This window comes from Colletotrichum lupini, chromosome 3 (assembly GCF_023278565.1).
Source record: "Colletotrichum lupini chromosome 3, complete sequence".
NCBI lineage: Eukaryota > Fungi > Ascomycota > Sordariomycetes > Glomerellales > Glomerellaceae > Colletotrichum > Colletotrichum lupini.
The window spans coordinates 3286025-3301480 of NC_064676.1; the positions used below are offsets into that span (position 1 = coordinate 3286025).

The 15456-nt window shown below is 52.7% G+C and overlaps 8 protein-coding genes across 8 annotated transcripts; 2 read left to right on the plus strand and 6 right to left on the minus strand.

The window, feature by feature from the left end:
* Positions 1-78: 78 nt before the first annotated feature.
* On the minus strand, positions 79-2472 carry CLUP02_05760 (uncharacterized protein; the record flags this gene model as incomplete). The annotated part of the gene is made up of 9 exons (XM_049284766.1): positions 79-195; positions 293-482; positions 639-703; positions 734-820; positions 915-959; positions 1033-1091; positions 1176-1209; positions 1322-1586; positions 1748-2472. The coding sequence occupies 9 exons, from the start codon at positions 2470-2472 to the stop codon at positions 79-81; spliced, it is 1587 nt and encodes a 528-aa protein (XP_049141909.1).
* A 1235-nt stretch (positions 2473-3707) lies between these two features.
* On the minus strand, positions 3708-5354 carry CLUP02_05761 (uncharacterized protein; the record flags this gene model as incomplete). The annotated part of the gene is made up of 4 exons (XM_049284767.1): positions 3708-4240; positions 4363-4415; positions 4469-5231; positions 5303-5354. 4 exons carry the CDS (start codon positions 5352-5354, stop codon positions 3708-3710), a joined length of 1401 nt encoding a protein of 466 aa, XP_049141910.1.
* Positions 5355-5928: 574 nt separating this feature from the next.
* Positions 5929-6993, plus strand: CLUP02_05762 (tho complex subunit 7; the record flags this gene model as incomplete). The annotated part of the gene is made up of 1 exon (XM_049284768.1): positions 5929-6993. The coding sequence occupies one exon, from the start codon at positions 5929-5931 to the stop codon at positions 6991-6993; it is 1065 nt and encodes a 354-aa protein (XP_049141911.1).
* Positions 6994-7160: 167 nt separating this feature from the next.
* CLUP02_05764 (tubulin-specific chaperone Rbl2) lies at positions 7161-7651 on the minus strand (the record flags this gene model as incomplete). The annotated part of the gene is made up of 2 exons (XM_049284769.1): positions 7161-7358; positions 7472-7651. The coding sequence occupies 2 exons, from the start codon at positions 7649-7651 to the stop codon at positions 7161-7163; spliced, it is 378 nt and encodes a 125-aa protein (XP_049141912.1).
* A 184-nt stretch (positions 7652-7835) lies between these two features.
* CLUP02_05765 (uncharacterized protein) lies at positions 7836-8165 on the plus strand (the record flags this gene model as incomplete). Its single annotated transcript, XM_049284770.1, has 1 exon — positions 7836-8165. One exon carries the CDS (start codon positions 7836-7838, stop codon positions 8163-8165), a length of 330 nt encoding a protein of 109 aa, XP_049141913.1.
* A 465-nt stretch (positions 8166-8630) lies between these two features.
* Positions 8631-9689, minus strand: CLUP02_05766 (uncharacterized protein; the record flags this gene model as incomplete). The annotated part of the gene is made up of 3 exons (XM_049284771.1): positions 8631-8975; positions 9036-9458; positions 9678-9689. 3 exons carry the CDS (start codon positions 9687-9689, stop codon positions 8631-8633), a joined length of 780 nt encoding a protein of 259 aa, XP_049141914.1.
* Positions 9690-10397: 708 nt separating this feature from the next.
* CLUP02_05767 (sphingoid long-chain base transporter RSB1) lies at positions 10398-11519 on the minus strand (the record flags this gene model as incomplete). The annotated part of the gene is made up of 2 exons (XM_049284772.1): positions 10398-11127; positions 11206-11519. 2 exons carry the CDS (start codon positions 11517-11519, stop codon positions 10398-10400), a joined length of 1044 nt encoding a protein of 347 aa, XP_049141915.1.
* A 1326-nt stretch (positions 11520-12845) lies between these two features.
* Positions 12846-14646, minus strand: CLUP02_05768 (TAM domain methyltransferase; the record flags this gene model as incomplete). Its single annotated transcript, XM_049284773.1, has 10 exons — positions 12846-12930; positions 12997-13167; positions 13384-13632; positions 13691-13828; positions 13885-13922; positions 13998-14152; positions 14216-14257; positions 14323-14449; positions 14528-14557; positions 14608-14646. The coding sequence occupies 10 exons, from the start codon at positions 14644-14646 to the stop codon at positions 12846-12848; spliced, it is 1074 nt and encodes a 357-aa protein (XP_049141916.1).
* Between the last annotated feature and the right edge of the window lie 810 nt (positions 14647-15456).

The following is a 15456-nucleotide window of genomic DNA, read 5'->3' on the forward strand; positions in this document are numbered from 1 at the left end:
ATGCCGTGTCACCGGTGGTTCAGTCATTTCATGCACACACTGGGCCCCTCTGTTCCGTGACTTGCTGCCTCCTTATCTCTACTTCTTCTTCTTGTCGCCGGCATCTGGGTCGTACTTTTCCTTCCAGATCCTATTGAGTTTGCGGGTGGTTAGCCTTTGGGTATCACAGAGGAATTCTGGCCACACGGGGTGGTGCTAGATTGTGTGGGTAATGGCGTCAGGAACGCAAAGATAGGGGGAGAAAGAACAGGCGAGCAAGTGAACTGGCAGGCAGGCAAAAATTAATCGCGACGAATCGCAGCCTCGGGAAGCAGCATCGAGTCTTCGCGGGCGCTCTGGGGAACGCGGCGTAGCGCAGGAGGGCTTGCAGCGGCAGGTAACCGCGTGCAGCTCCGGGAAAGCTGACGGTCATCCAAGTTTGGATGACAGGGCGAGCTCCCACATTTTGGAGGGAAGGCAGAGTAAAACAATGCCTTGGGAGCCTATCAATGCCGCAGCGCGCAAGTCATCCGCGACGAGGGAGCTGCAGCTTCCCCCCCTCCCCAGTGATGCATGCGCCGAATCCAACTCTGGGGAAAAGCCCCCTCAACGAACCAGTGGATAAGAAAGAAAGGAATGAACAAACAGGCTCGACTTACCATGAATTGCCTAGTGTTTTGTTGCCGTTCTTTTCAGCCAACCGGTAGTAACGGGCTGCTGCAAACTGGACATGTTGTCAGCCTCATGTGATGACATTGAGCATGCGTCCTGCGCGGGTTCCTGTTTGCGGCCGTCTTTTAGGGTCGCCGTATTGATGCCCAACCTGGACCGACGCAGGTTGCTGGCAACCCAAGTAGGACGTCGACCAGTATCAGCGTGCTCTCTCACGCATCTCATGACATGTGTGGTCTCGCTGAGTGCAGGCCACACAATACCTGAGGCTGCTGAAGCTGATGCTGGCTGCCCCTAAAGACCAAGTTCTGGACCTCACGTCGCAGGACCCGGTAGACGCAATGCCGCTCGAAATGATGGGTGATATGTGACCAAACGTACCTTGTCCTTTTTGCATCCGAAGCCTTCTACATAGCACCAGGCTACCTCGTTCATAGCATCTGAGACGAGCAAGGCGGATTAGCGCACCGCTACACATTCATTGGGCCTCAACGCCTCGGAGTGCATCATCATGGCAGACTCACCAGTATCTCCGAGGTTCGCCGCAGTCTCATAGTACTATGACGACGAGATGTCAGTTCTAGACCTTCGAGGCGTATCCACCTTGGGCTTTCAAAGGCATTCCTTGCCCCCCTCTCCCATCCTCTGGTCTGTGGACGGGATAACTCACCTGCTTTGCCGCTATTGGGTCCTTGGCTGTGCCCCAGCCGTGTCGAAAGGAATTCGCCAACTCGAATATGGCCAGAACGAGCTCGCCCTTGGCAGCACCACCCTTTTTAAGCCCTGCCTTCAACGCCATCTGCTCGACGGTTGCCGCATTCGACGCCGCCGCCGAGAGATACTTGATGGCCCCTTCTGGATCTGGTTCGCAACCCCATCCGTGCCTATCAAACCCTGTCAGCAAATCCGTCCAAATAGCCCAAGTATCGTGGCACCTGTAATGTCATGCTCCAAAGGCCCTTCCAGTCCCCACGATGCAACATGATCGCCCGGCGAGCCGTGGCGCGCCCCGCGCCATGATCCCGTCTTATAGGTACGGGAAAAGTGCCGAGTAGTAGCCGAAACCAGTCCACATGCAAGGCAGAAGGCAACTCACCTCAAAGAGAGACCGTATAGGAACTGGCTCAGGGTGTTATTAGCCCCTTTCGGATCAGCCAAGCGGGCAAACATGGCCGTCGAGTTCTCGAAGTCTCCCGCCTCGTGCAGCCGGATAGCCTCCTGAATATCCTCGTCAATGGCCGGAGATGAGACCGCCGCGCCCTGCGTCCTGCCTCTCGTCATATCCCCTCCACCGCCCGCGGCGTTCGCCAACGGCGTCGCGGGCCTGCTCTTATTCGCCGAAGCCAGCATGGTCGCGCGCTTCTCCCACTGCAGCTCGTCCCCCTCGCCGCCCTCGGCCGTGGTCACAATGTCGGGTAGGTTCTGCGGGACGTTTTCTGACGAGGCCGGCGAGCGGCTGAGGTGCAGCCGCTCCGATAGCCGTCTCCCAATCTTGCCATTGTTGTTCGAGTGGGAGTTGGAGGTCGAGCTCGCCTGCGAGGAAGCGGACGCGCTGCGCGAGCGGCTGTTGCCGAAGAAGACGTCGAGGCTGCGCCGGGGCTTCTGGCCGCTGCCGCCGTCGTTGCCGTTCGGGTTCAGGTAGTGTTCCTTGCCGTCGTCGAAGCCCGGGGGCCCGCTCGGGGGGTGGATGACCTCTTGGGTGTGTGTGTCTGATCGAATGAACTTGAACTCGGGGGCCGCCAGCCTGTCTACTGCATCCTTGCTGCTGTGCTCGCCGTTGTCGAGTTTCTCCTTCTTCTTGAGAACGTCGCGTATGCCCATGATGACGTCGGGAAAGAATTAGTGCTGATCCAGCATGTATGCTCGAAGCTCATGGACTAGGTAGGTCAGGTCTAGAAATAGGAGGGCCGGGAAATTAGAAATAGCGACAAGAAGAAAGAAGGTGTCTTTGGCAAAGAGCAATTGTTCAATTATCCATGAGTCAAAATCCAACAACGACCTATGTTCAACGCAGGACAGGCAGTGTTGTCAGACTTGGTGCTATTCTCAGCTTCGGGAAAGGATGAAGAGAGTGTGTAGTCCAAGGGGCTGAGCAGATGGCGGTGCTGTTCAAAGACGCGAATCCTCCCACAAGGCAGCGGCAGCAGCCTCGGATCAGCAAGCCCCCCGATCCGACCACGATATGGCTGCCAAATGACGGGTCTCCATTAGCGCCTCGCAATAAGCTCCCCTAGCCCGCTGTCCGAGGGGGACAAAGGAGGGCTGATCAGAAGACAACATGTGGACAGTGGCGCCGACTGCTCCGACTGGAAATGGGGGCGAAAAAGGGCCAAGAGGGGTCTCTGGGCAGTGGGAACTTGAAGCTTGTGTGGTGTGTCAGCGCAAGGAATTGTCATCGAATGACGGCTGATTTCAGGAGTCCACAGAGGAGAGGAATGGCGGGGTAAAATTCTAATGGAAATTTTAATTGATATAGTTGAGACACCCGCGAACAGTTGGGCCGGCCCGCACGCGGAAATGATGCTTGGCCCAATGTCACTCTTCCACATAGGGAATTCTACCCCAATATCAAATACTGATGAAACCAATAGTAGACAATGAATTCTATGTTTTTTTAGAATCAAGTTTTTCGAGACTCAAGGAGACATCAAACATCGACAGGACATAGAATCTTGAAATATCGTTCTGTTTTACCTCGGCGCATACCATGTATTACATTTTTGCTTCTGCTTTTCGTGTTCCATAATGTATATTTCTATCCATATCTGCTACTTCTTTTCGGTCTTCTTTTTCTTCTTGTTCATAATCGTTATCATGATTATCTATTCTTTTCTGCTTTGTGCTTGGTATCTTGGCATCAATGCTCTGTTTCTGCATTTCCTTTGTGGGTATAGTTTGTGGTTTTCTTCCCCAATCGTTTTCGTAACCTTGAAGTATGTCCGCCGTCAAATGGCTCGAGGCCTTTCTTGGTCTGGACCCCTTCAAGGACTGGATAGCAAGCATGTTAGTAGTGAAAAGAGACCTTTCGGCCTCGGCAAGGTGGCATCAGATCACAATCAGAAAGAGATATAATCTTTCTGAACCTTGAAGTCAGTATCATCACCAGCACCATCGGTGATAAACTCCTCCACTTCGTCTGAGTCCACGTCGTCGCTGTCGACCGGCTCGTCATCGCTCGACAAATCCTCCATCTCGTCGCCGTCCGCCCGTTTTCGAAGGACGCTTGCCCTCTCGCGGTGAAGGAGCTTGCAGCCCCTGGTTTTACACTTGCCCGTGTTGCTGAAGTCGGGGCACTCGAAGACGTGTCGCTCTTCGCATTCGTCTCCCTTGTCGCAGTAGCCGTACATCCCAAAGGAACGGCAGACCAGAGCACCTGAGGATACACTAGAATGAGCATAGGGACAAGTAGAGTTGGCACAATTGCCCTTGACGAAGTGAACGCAAGTCGGAATGCGCTGGGGCGTCAAGTCATGGGACAGATCGCAAGAATCCCCACTGGCGCAGGTTCCCTTGTGCAGCATCTCACGGCAAATGGCAACTTTCGTAGCATCGTGCTTGTATCGACAAGATGGTCCCTTGGCACATGAACCTAAAATGAAATGATGGTGGTTAGTGGAGTCCGGTATATCATACCCACTTGAGCAAGAAATCATCCAAATCTGTCGGATCGGATATTGCGTGGGCAATCGAATAAGATTGTGAGTAAAATACCAGTCAGCGAAAACATGCTGCAAGGCACGTCGACCTTTTTGACGCCAGTTTGGCTGGGGAAGCGACTCAAGTTAGCAATTGTCGGCCAGGAGGGAAGGGTTCATACCGTTGAGCTTTGAGCACACCGTCACGGTAAAGATTACCGGTCTTGCTTCGATGAAATTTGACACCCCCAACGAAGGCGACTTTGGGGGTAGCGTGGACTGGGTGTAGATCTCCTGTACGATTGTAAGTTTGCTCCGCTGTGCAAGGCTGTAGTAGTAACGCACCCGACACCTTGATGAGCTTGCTGCCGCTGTTCGCAACACGGAAGCGAATGCCTTGAATCTCTATCTCGTGATTACCTGTCGCTGTCGGGTTAGTAGGAGTATGCGGTGCGCTTGCATTGCCGCTGTAGCGTTGGAAATGGCTGGCGAGCTGTTGTTGCTCGCGCGCGTCCTGCTGGCGAATCTTCTGTTGGCGCGACGCCTCAATGGCCTTAACGTGTGCTTCATTGGTCTTGTCATAAACGGCCGAGTTGATCAGCGACCTCTGACCGCGGGTGTTCGTCGAGATCCAAGCGCCTGAGGAAGTGGTCGAGACAGAACCCTCAGCCGGAGACGACGCATCGGAAGGAGGTGTTTGGGCTCCATCTTTGTTTACCACCAAGGACCGATGCCGAAAACCTGTCGGGCCTCCTCGGGTGGAGGGGTACGGCTGGACTCGATGCTTGTGAGGGAAGGCGCCATGTCGGTGAGTGTTGTCTGTGATGTGTAAGCGCAGGATGATTTTATCGGTCTCAAGATTAAACATACGACGATGATAGGAAGCCTGGCTGCTTGGGACCGATTGAACGCCAGCTTGCTGGGCCTTGTGAAGGTTGATCTTGCCTGTTTGCCACTACGTTAGAGAATACGCGCTCTTGTCACATGTGTCTGGTTACAGAAAAAGCACTACGTACCCGCAAGCTGGCCGATTCTGGCCAGCAGTTCTTGTTCTTCCTGAGATGGCATGTCCTAGTGTTGCAGAGTTGTACTTTCTTTTTGTTGTGGTGTTTCTGAGTTTTGCAACCAAAGAAATGCTGTTGCGCCTGAGGGAGTTGGTGTGTTTTTGCGAAGATGAGATCACCGAATGTTGGGAAGGTAGACGCTTTGACAGTGCGATCGGAGTTTCCTTGTCTTGGGCAGGTAGAGGGGACAGTGACCCACTTCACAGCGCTTAAGGCTTGAGAGGTAGCTGACCAATCTGCGCTAAGCAAGGCATGTGTGGCTGCTGGCCTGCTACTGCAAGGCTGTGAAAGAAGAAAGGTGCACGACCTGGAGCTTCTTTTCCTCTACAGCTGCTCCTTTTGAGTTCAGTCCTGCATTTTCATCATCGTCAACTGTGGTATCCGATTTGTCGCTCACATCAATCGCACTATCTTGCAACACTCAGCTCAGAAGAACTACGGCTTTATTGTTCTTGAGCTGATTGGCAGGACCAGCGAGGAATCGACCTCCTACAGCACAGCCCCAGGGTCGAAGCTCATCTAGCTTTTACAATTCGACAAGCGACACAGTACAGCTTTCCTTAGTTCAATCCCGCGAAATGGCGTCAACTTGGGGTCTTCTGGATGATAAGGAGGAGCAGGAGTTGCACAAAACGCGACTGGTCAACATCGAGGAGAAGCCCTTCAAGCGCATCACCAAGCGGCTCACATCCATCTCGACGATTGTAAATGCCCACTCGAAACAGCAACCTACCCCTCCGCCCGAGGGCGCAAACGGCGACAATGACGTCGATACTGAAGTGAAGGAGGAGACGAAGACCGCTCAAACCCTGCGAGAGATTGATCAGATCAAAGACGACCTCACCCTCGACTTCGCCGCATTCGATAGCAGTATTGCCCGCCTGCAATTCCTCCTCGATGCGAATGTACGCGAGCGCGAACGCTACAAAGCTGACCAGCAACGCATTCTCGAGGAATGCCAAAACGTCCGAGACAACAACGCGCGGCTGCGCGAACAGCTGGATGGCGCCAGGGCGACGCTTGCCCAACGTAAGGAGTATGACAAGCTCGCCAACGCGCTCATGGCTAAGGGCCTGCGGCCGCGCGGGGAGCAGGAGTCGAACCTGAAGAAGCTCGAGGAGGAGATTCGCGACCTGGAGAAGGAAAGTGAGACCTATGCGGTGACGTGGCGGGAGCGACGCGATCAGTTCAGCAAAATTATGGATGAAGGCATGCAACTGCGCAGACAGATCCGCGACGAGAAGGAGGAGGTCGAGAGACGGGAGGGCATGAACGAAGACGGCGAGGAGGACGGCGACGCTTCTAGAGGGGGCAACACGCCTCGGCACGTCTCTAGCGGCAACGTCACGCCGCACCCAGACAGCGGTGCCGTGCCGAGACCGGCGTCGGCGCACGAGGGTCAGTCGGAGGATCAATCTGAGGGTCTCAAGCCTCGAGCGAGTGGCCTGGGCGGCTTTTCGCGATCTGGCAGCGCCGTCCCGAGTCAGAATGGCACTCCTCAGCCTCAAGATGATGATGAGGGCGAGATTGAAGAGGGAGAGGACGTTGAGATGGATGACCGCCATGATACCCAACTTACTTCGGGAGGCGATACGCCTCAAATCACAGTGGACGCACCGGAGAGCATGGAGGTGGACAGCTAAACAAATCAAGTGCTTCGGAGGATCCTAGAATAGTCCCTCAATTGAGATACCCATTAAATTAGGTAGCTGTCTTGCCTCTGACGCTCGCCTGTCCTTGACACAACGCAATCCCGAACCTCTTCTCATCTTTGATATCAGAACGCAGGGAAAAAGAAATAATCATAACTCTAAGCAGAGACGTCGTCTTTGAGATACGTCTTCTCCTCCTTGCCCTTTGCGAGCGCAAGTCTCGCCGTCTCCAGCTCCTCAGGCGACGCACCGCCGCTCTCAGCCAGAGCAATCTGCTCCTCCAGCTTGACGGTCGCGTCCTCGACGCGGGTTCTCAGCTCGGGGAACACCTTTTGCGTCTCCTCCACCGCGAGTTTCTAGTCCCCCCAAAGTCAGTCAGCCGGGGTGTTACACGCAAAAACGAATCACTGATACTTTGGAGGAGCGAGAACTCCAGCGGTGATGGTAAGTGACGGATGGGAAAACCTACCAGCTGCTTGAGCATGTACTCCCGGTTTCCGTCCTCATCGGGCTTGCCTTCCTTGATCTCATTCTCCAGAGTCGTGACCTTGCCTCTTTGCTGGATGAGTTCCTTCTCGTACGAGATCTCCTCCTTGAGGAGTCTGGTGACGGAGAGGGTCGCGACGGTGAGCTGGGAGGGGGGCGCCATGGTTGTCTGTTGGTGAGGTGGTGCTGAAGAAGTTTTGAGTAGCGGCGGGGTGAAAGATTCAAGTTTGTAGTTATATCCGATGAATGGGGTTCAGTCTTCTGCGGTGGTGATGCGTGAGAATGGGGTCTTTCGGTGAAGTAAGGTAAGTCGAAGTGTAGTCAGTCTTGTAATTACATACCTTCCTATGCTTCGGCTGATTGCTTTCCTGCTTTTGTTTACTACACGGGATCCCGGCTGTTCCTGTTGCTTGGCTGGCTACGTCAAGGTGCACTCAGGCTGGTGCCTTGGAAAGGGTTTTGGTGGGGGTTTCACGGCGGGGTGCATCCCGGCAACCTTACCTCATCTCCGCAACCCATTTTGGGGAACTCGTCTTCTTTTGGCGACCATTCGTGGGCATCTATCTCTCAAGGCACCGCGGATATCGCTCACCTTTTTGATGGATGCCTACTGCTCTCTGCATGCCGGTTCAGCTAGTCTCTTAGGGTGCAGGACATTACGCTCATATATTGTGTGAGAGATATTGTGCCCTCTGCATTCAGTTACCTAACCTAGGCAACAACCTCTATGCCACTCAAATTATTGCCCGTTCAGAAATACACGTGTTAATGAAATTGGTGTTCAGTTGAGTAAAGTAATACATGAATCCCCACGTGTTAGAGTAAAGTTGAGACGACAATCGTACAATGGCCTTGCTGGGTTTGATAGCCGCGTATGAAGAAGCCCATGCGTTGAATGCATTTGGAGATGATCTTGATGTCTTTGCGCTGACAATCTTACCTATAACGAACCTTCAACCAAACTTGTATCTAATTAAATTAAAGATTGCAACAAGCACGGCACAAGCGCCATCACATATCATCTACTTTGGTCTTCAGACTGGCTATATTTAGCGCTGGTTTACTGGAGCTGAATAACATGAGTTCATTCATCATCACTCATAGCTGCAGTATGCCACCGCAGCGAAACAAAACTGTGTAGTCTAAGCCGATAATGCCTCCGACCCCTTCTTCGCAGCAAGCTCAACAGCATCAGCCGTCTCAGACAGAACAGAAAGGAACGGCGAGTGCGAAGACTTCAACTTCAGCTTGGTCGCCTCGGGTCCCAGGAGCTGCTGCATCTGCTCCTGCGCAAAGTACGGAATCGCCTGGTCGTCCTCGCAGCCGACGTACATGCAGGTAATGTCATGCCAGGGCTCGTACGTCATTGTCTCCTCGAACGAGACGGTCGTATGATGCTTCAACAAGTTCTTTGCCTTTTCCCTTGCCTCTGCAGGAACGTCTCCGTAGAGGGGATCGTCGGCGGTCACGAAATGGATCCGGCCGTCCTAACGTAGGTTGTCAGCTCGTCGAGACTCTCGAAGGAAGCCGGGAAGAAGGTTCCTTACCTCTACTCTCGTCCACGGGGGATACACGTTGCCCGTCATGCTCAAGATGCTCTGCCCTTTCTGCCCCACGAACGCAGCGAGGTACATGAGTGTAATTACGCCGCCAGGCTTGCCCTCCGCGGCTCTCTGTTTGATCCCAAACCCTTTTGCGCCTTCGGCCGCCGCGAGACCGCCGTATGAATGAGCGACCAGGACGATCTGCCGACCTTGTTCGGCGAGCTCTTGCAGCACGGCAGCGGTGGCGGCCGCGTCGTCGTATAAGCCCTTGTTCGGCGGCTCAGAGCCGACGGAGTGATGCCTCACGCCGCGGGTCTCCCAGCCTCTTGTGTGTAGCTCGTCGCGGAGGTCTCGGAAGTGCTCTGGCGAGTGCCATGCTCCCGGGGTGAGTACGATGACGGGCTTGCTGGACATTGTGAGAGGATGCTATGGTTTGGTCTAGACTTTTCTATGCAAACAGAGGAAAGCAAGTCTGAGTAGATTACGAAAGAGATGAAAGTTCATGTTTCTACGGGCTCCATTGCGCAATGGCAATTAGCATTTTATATGGATTCCGTGTCTATTTAGTCAGAGTGATATTGCCTTGGCGGGTGAGGCGTCCCGATGTGGATCTCGGTCATCTTTCAACGTGTAAGCACTATTGACGATCTTGGGCATCGCGTTTCGAGACCAATCATGTTAGCGCCCAAAGTCCCAGTAAGTGTGGACTTTGTGGTCTGAGTAAAGTCGTCCTGTCAGACCTGCCCCCTCCCGCATGCGTGTTGATCGAGTTGCAGAATAAGACGACGGATACACTTTCTGTATGGAGGAATTGACCCCAGTTGCCGAGGTATGTGCGAGCCGAGAAGTCGAGACCCCATTGTCAATACTACCGTGTCTGGAGAGCTTACTAGAGCTCTATCATGTTTATAAGCTTGTACAGTTGATGGCTTACATAATTGTCGAATCTCGTTCAAAAGACTTGATGATACGTGGAAAATGTTTATAAAATGTACTGAATTACTAATTGTAGCAATGACTAACTACTTTATTGTTGACATGCCGAGTGAAGATTTCCGGCTCTCACTTCGTAGACACTAACCTACTGAGACACAGTGTGCAATCTAGTTGCAGTTCCGCCATTTATGTTGGACACTGCGATTACACCATTCTCCTACGTGAGCTACTAAGACTTCCTGCTAGTTTGCGGATCATTTGATTCATAATTAAGGCATGCGGTAAATGCTGCAAGTTTCCATTATAAGCGGGAAGTCTTAGAAATTCAAAAGCAGAGTGAAAATATGTAAACTGTAAATTCGACTAGGTTCCTTAATCGTGAACCAGATATTATCAACGCACGCTACTTTTAAAACGGGGGTATCATCTTCAAACACGCTCAAACCTCGACAACCTCTGCTCCTCCTCGTGATGCCTCTGGTACACCTTGCTGAGCTCCTCCAAATCCCTCTCGTGATCGCCGTTCCCACCAGTACTCCCAACACCATCAATACCGACAAACGGCTCAGACTCGATCCTCGAAACCATCTTCCCATCCTTTAGAAACAACGCTGGGTGGCACCCCACGATCGCCAAGAGCGCGTACCCGATGAGAAACCCCTCGAGACCGAGAAACAGTCCCTCTCCGCCTCCCCTCGCCAGCGGGCCCCGAAAGCCCTCTGCGTACTCGGCGACCCTGAAACACATCCTGCCGAACAAGACGACCATGGCGGACGGCACCGCGCCGGCGAAGATGCGGAAGCGGCCCGTCAGAGGTACGTAGCCCACGTCTCGGTGGAAGGTGGTGTAGCCGTATTGGTGGTAGGACCGGGCTGCGCGGAGGAGGATGAAGGCGAGGGACAAGCCCGCGGCGACTAGGGTCGCGAACTGGACGGCCAGCCCAGCCAAGACGATTTTCGCGCCCACGTCGTTGGGTGCGTACGAGTCCTGGGGTGAGAGGGTGTACGGCACGTTTTGGAAGCCGATGCCGAGGCCTACTATTTGTAGGAGGAGGGCAAGGCCGTCTAGCGGGAGGAGAATGGTAGTGTAGAGTTCTGGCTTGATGAAGGAGTGTTCTGTGCCTAGTATCCGGACCATTGGTGCGAGGCAGACGTAGATACTGCAAAACAGAGAATCAGAATCAGAATCAGAATTCTTGTAGAGACTGGCACGGTTCCACAGAAGAACTTAGACGTACCTTGAAGTTACAAAGATGGGGGCAATGGTGAGCAGAGCCTTGCTCTGCAGGAGAGGGTACACAGCCCACGGATCGCTCCAGCCGGCCATGCGGTCCACCCAGCCGAGCAACTCGAGCACGCAGGCGAGGGTCACGATGACGGAGAAGGGTGTTGTTGCGTGTCGTTGTGTTGAGCGGGCGGCGACGGCGCCGTTGACGACGAGGCAGAGGGCCGAGACGGTGGCGAAGACGGCGCTGCCTGTTAGTGCTGGGCGGTAGCCGTACGGGCTGTCGGAGACGTCGCACGTCGCGAGCGTGCAGGGTGATGAAGTCATGCCGGTCGGTGTGATGTTGTTGGTGATGATGCGTCGGTGTAAGTGATTTTGGTGTCAAGATGAGATCGAGACGGGCATCAAGTTAGACTCTTTAGAGCGAGTGTCACACTCGTTCGAGGTCGATGAGTATTAGAGGATGGGAGGTGCAGCAACAACACCCACCTACATCGTTGATGGCGGTACCACCGTGGTTATATGCTGCAGCAAGCATCGTGGTCATGAGCTCCAAATACACAGGTTCCGATAGTATAACATTACAATCTCCCAACGATCCTCCAAGATCTACCAGATAGTCGGTAAGGTAGGCAAGGCTTGTTGGTGACAGGTGTAGTAGTTTCCATAGTGTGGCCGTGTCTGCATCCTGCCTACCGCCAAAAGGTTCTAAGTTTAGAAACGGCGGTAGAAGTTTGGCGGGTGCTCTGCTTATTTTCGGGTGGGGAAACAGCAGGAAGTGGCAGTGCCGCAGCGAACTTCGCCGGGCCTTTTCACCGCAGCACCGCACGGAAAAGCGGAGATACGCCGGGGGGATGAGAAGCCAGCACGCTGGGCCAAATCGCTAGAGCTTCTACCTTTCTAGGCACCCGTAACCCCGGGGACTGGGTTGGCTGAGCCGGGGGACCGGTTCCCAGTGTCGGTTCACAAAGCGCTTCCTAGCCCAATATTTGTTCTAGCTTCATCTTGCGTCTCCTCCTTTCTCCTCTTTCACGAATGCTTGAAATGACATGCTCCTTTAAGCTTTCAAGAAACTAACACTAACGCCAAGTTACTTTGCTTTTCCGAGGGGATTCGAACGGCTGCCTACCTTAACTTGACAGGGCCTCCGCAGGCACCGTCGGGAGATGGACCAGGGCATCATCTCAGTCGTGTTGGTGGCAGTCCACTGCGGTGCATCTAAATTACCCTTGGCGCGCTTGTCCTCCAACATCCTGCCGCCTCAGCCCCCCATCCGGATGCAAGCACTACATTGGCTTCAATATTCTTTCTGTCAAGATTGCCAACTTGGCATTGCCTTTGGCCTTGTTGGTATTATTACCGCGCGGTCATGAATCGGAATTCCTACTATTGGTTCTCATAGCCGCTGGTTCCCGATCAACGTCAGGCCAACAGGTTGTTTCGCCTCGAAAGCTGCGGGGCAGATTGTTGGTATGAATCTCGCTGTATGTTTTACGTCAATCGATTCATTCATAACGGCTGCGAGAGATCCAAATCGTTTCACGTGGGGGTAGCCTGTAGGACAGAAGCATATTCTCAATAACCAAGAGGTTCCTTTTACCTAGGACTACAGAAATCCGCCAGCAGCCGAGAGCCACTGACTTCGCATCATCATTACGCTCCGTCCTCTGCCTCCGTCTCCTCCTGAGGAACCGGCGGGGTCTTTTCCTTCTCCGGCTTGCGACCAGTGATGCAGTAACTATTTCTTTAGTCAGTACGGTGAGGCGAGAGAAAATGAGGAAAACTTAAAGACGAAAGCACTAACACCGGGCAGTATGAATGGTAGCTCTTGTTCTTGAGGTCATTTCGAACGTCAATCAGGAAGACGTTGACCTCATCGCGTGTCCACCCCAGCACGCGAGTAAAAGCCGCCATGCATGTGGCTTCAAGTGCAGAACCAAAGTTCTCCAGGGTCCACGCCCCGAGCTTCTTGTACCTATTTGTTTCCGTTAGCCATTATTCGTTTTCTTCTTCTTTTCTTCTTCTTTTCTTCTTCTTTTCTTCTTCTTTTCTTCTTCTTTTCTTCTTCTTTTCTTCTTCTTTTCTTCTTCTTTTCTTCTTCTTTTCTTCTTCTTTTCTTCTTCTTTTCTTCTTCTTTTTTGCCCGCCCATTGCTTGATAAGGGGAAGCGCCAGTCTCTGCTCGTAGCTTACCTCTCATCCTTCGGCCAGGAGTTGTGAGGCCACTTGTACATGCGGAGCTCGACGTCAACGAAACCAGCCTCGAGCATTTTCGTCTTCATGGGAGGTGCCGAAACAAAAACGCGACCCGTCCTTTCAGAAGCTTCATTCAAAAGTTTGACCCATTTGATGACCGCGGCGTCTTCGGGCAAGAGGCCATCGTCGGATTTGGCCATGAGCTCGGCTTCGTGGAGTTCGAGATATCCCCCAGGCGCCAGGTTACTGTTTCCATCAGCACGTGAGTCGCAATAGGAGGAAGGCATTTGTTAAAAAAACTCACTCATAGCATTGCTTGATATACTTATCCCAGTCGTCAATAGCTGCGCTCATAAATCTGCTGTGAATGTAATCGAAAGGCTGCGTGTAAGTCCAATCTTCCTCGAGATCGTCAATCTCGAACTTGACATTCGGAGGCACACTGGAATAGCGTGTTAGCACTCGCCATGGATATTATAGCAGATGGGCTCTTCGTACAAGTCAGCCCGTACAGGCGTGAGGTCAACGCCGTATACCTGGACATGAAGTCAGTGTCAAGCTCTTGGACCTCCAGCGAAATACGCTGAGACAAAAGTGAGGATTTCACGCACCTCTGATTCAGGATGTAAGTCACCAAAGTCCATGGCCCAGCTACCAGTTCCACATCCAAGGTCAAGCACTCGTCCGACCTTTGAGCCCACATCATTTGGCGGCGCCACACCGAGTCTGCCATCCAGCGTGTAAACAGTGATTTCATGCTGAAAGTCTAGATCGACTGGTCAGACGAAGAATTTCCTACAACGCAGTTGGTGGGTTTGCCACAGCGTACCTAGTCTTTCCCACTCTGTTTCATCGTTGGGCATGACATATTCTGTTTAGAAAAAGAAGGTCAGTGGTTTCTCGGTGTCTCACACTGCTAAACGATTTTGGACTCACTGCCGTCCTTGTAATGATGATACGTCCGGCCGTTTTCAACTCGGTATTCGAGAATGGAGGCACTGAGGCTGGTAGTCGAAGATGCCACGCTCTGAAACAATTGAATCGCATTAGTTGAATACCAAACCTCAGCAGGTGTACATCATGCTTGATAAGCTGGTCTGCATAGAGACTGAGCTGGTGCGACGGCCGCGATTCAACTCACCTCCAGTTCGGATTCACTGTGATCGGTGTCCTGTCGATATGTGAGCAATCTATTTTATGCTATGACAGTAACACAAATACCTCTGCATCAATCACGACTTCATGATCGATCTCGGCCATGATTGCGTCTTAATCGTGGGTCAACTCTGGCTGATGGACAGATAGTTTAGTTTGTCTCCTCTATATCTTGCTGGCTCTTGGGTACGTCAATGAAGCAAGAAACCCCAACCCGAGATCAATACTTAATCTCATACCAAGGAAAACGATTTGAGAGAAGAGCCGACAGAGGAACTGATGGGGATTTCGCTTCTTTTTGTGACAAGGCACAGCCAATTGTGCAACCCCTCTTTCCTTGGCCAGATGAGATGCAGCCAACAGCCAACAGCCAACAGCCAACAGCCAACAGCCAACAGCCAACAGCCAACAGCCAACAGCCAACGACCCACGGAACAGTTGCCTCTTTCCCCTGTCTTCAAGGCCACAATGTGGATCACGTAGAAAAAGGAAGCGAATAAAAACAACGATACGCGCCAAAGTGTTGTGACTGCTCAGAAAGGACGCATGCATTCCGAGCCCCCCCGGAAACCTTGCCAGTGAGAAACCCCGTATTGCATCCCGTTTGGACTCTCGCCTATGCACCCACCCAGGCATGCTATCTTCTTGGGAAACCCTCTCCGGTCAGACCGGTTTAATGGATAGCCAACGATTTTGGTATTCCTTGCTCGGCTTTCTATGTGCGCGCGTGATATGCCAGGTCGTGATGCATGGAGATAGCGACAGGTCTGGGCCCCCGATCTGCCCCTCCTATTCCATTGTGCTGTTGAGTTTGCTAAGTTCTGGATCCATCTCATCGATCCGGCGGTTTCGATTGTGAGAGTCCTTAATGGTCTGTAGTTGTGTCCCGTCTTGTGAAGTTTCTTGCGTGCTATA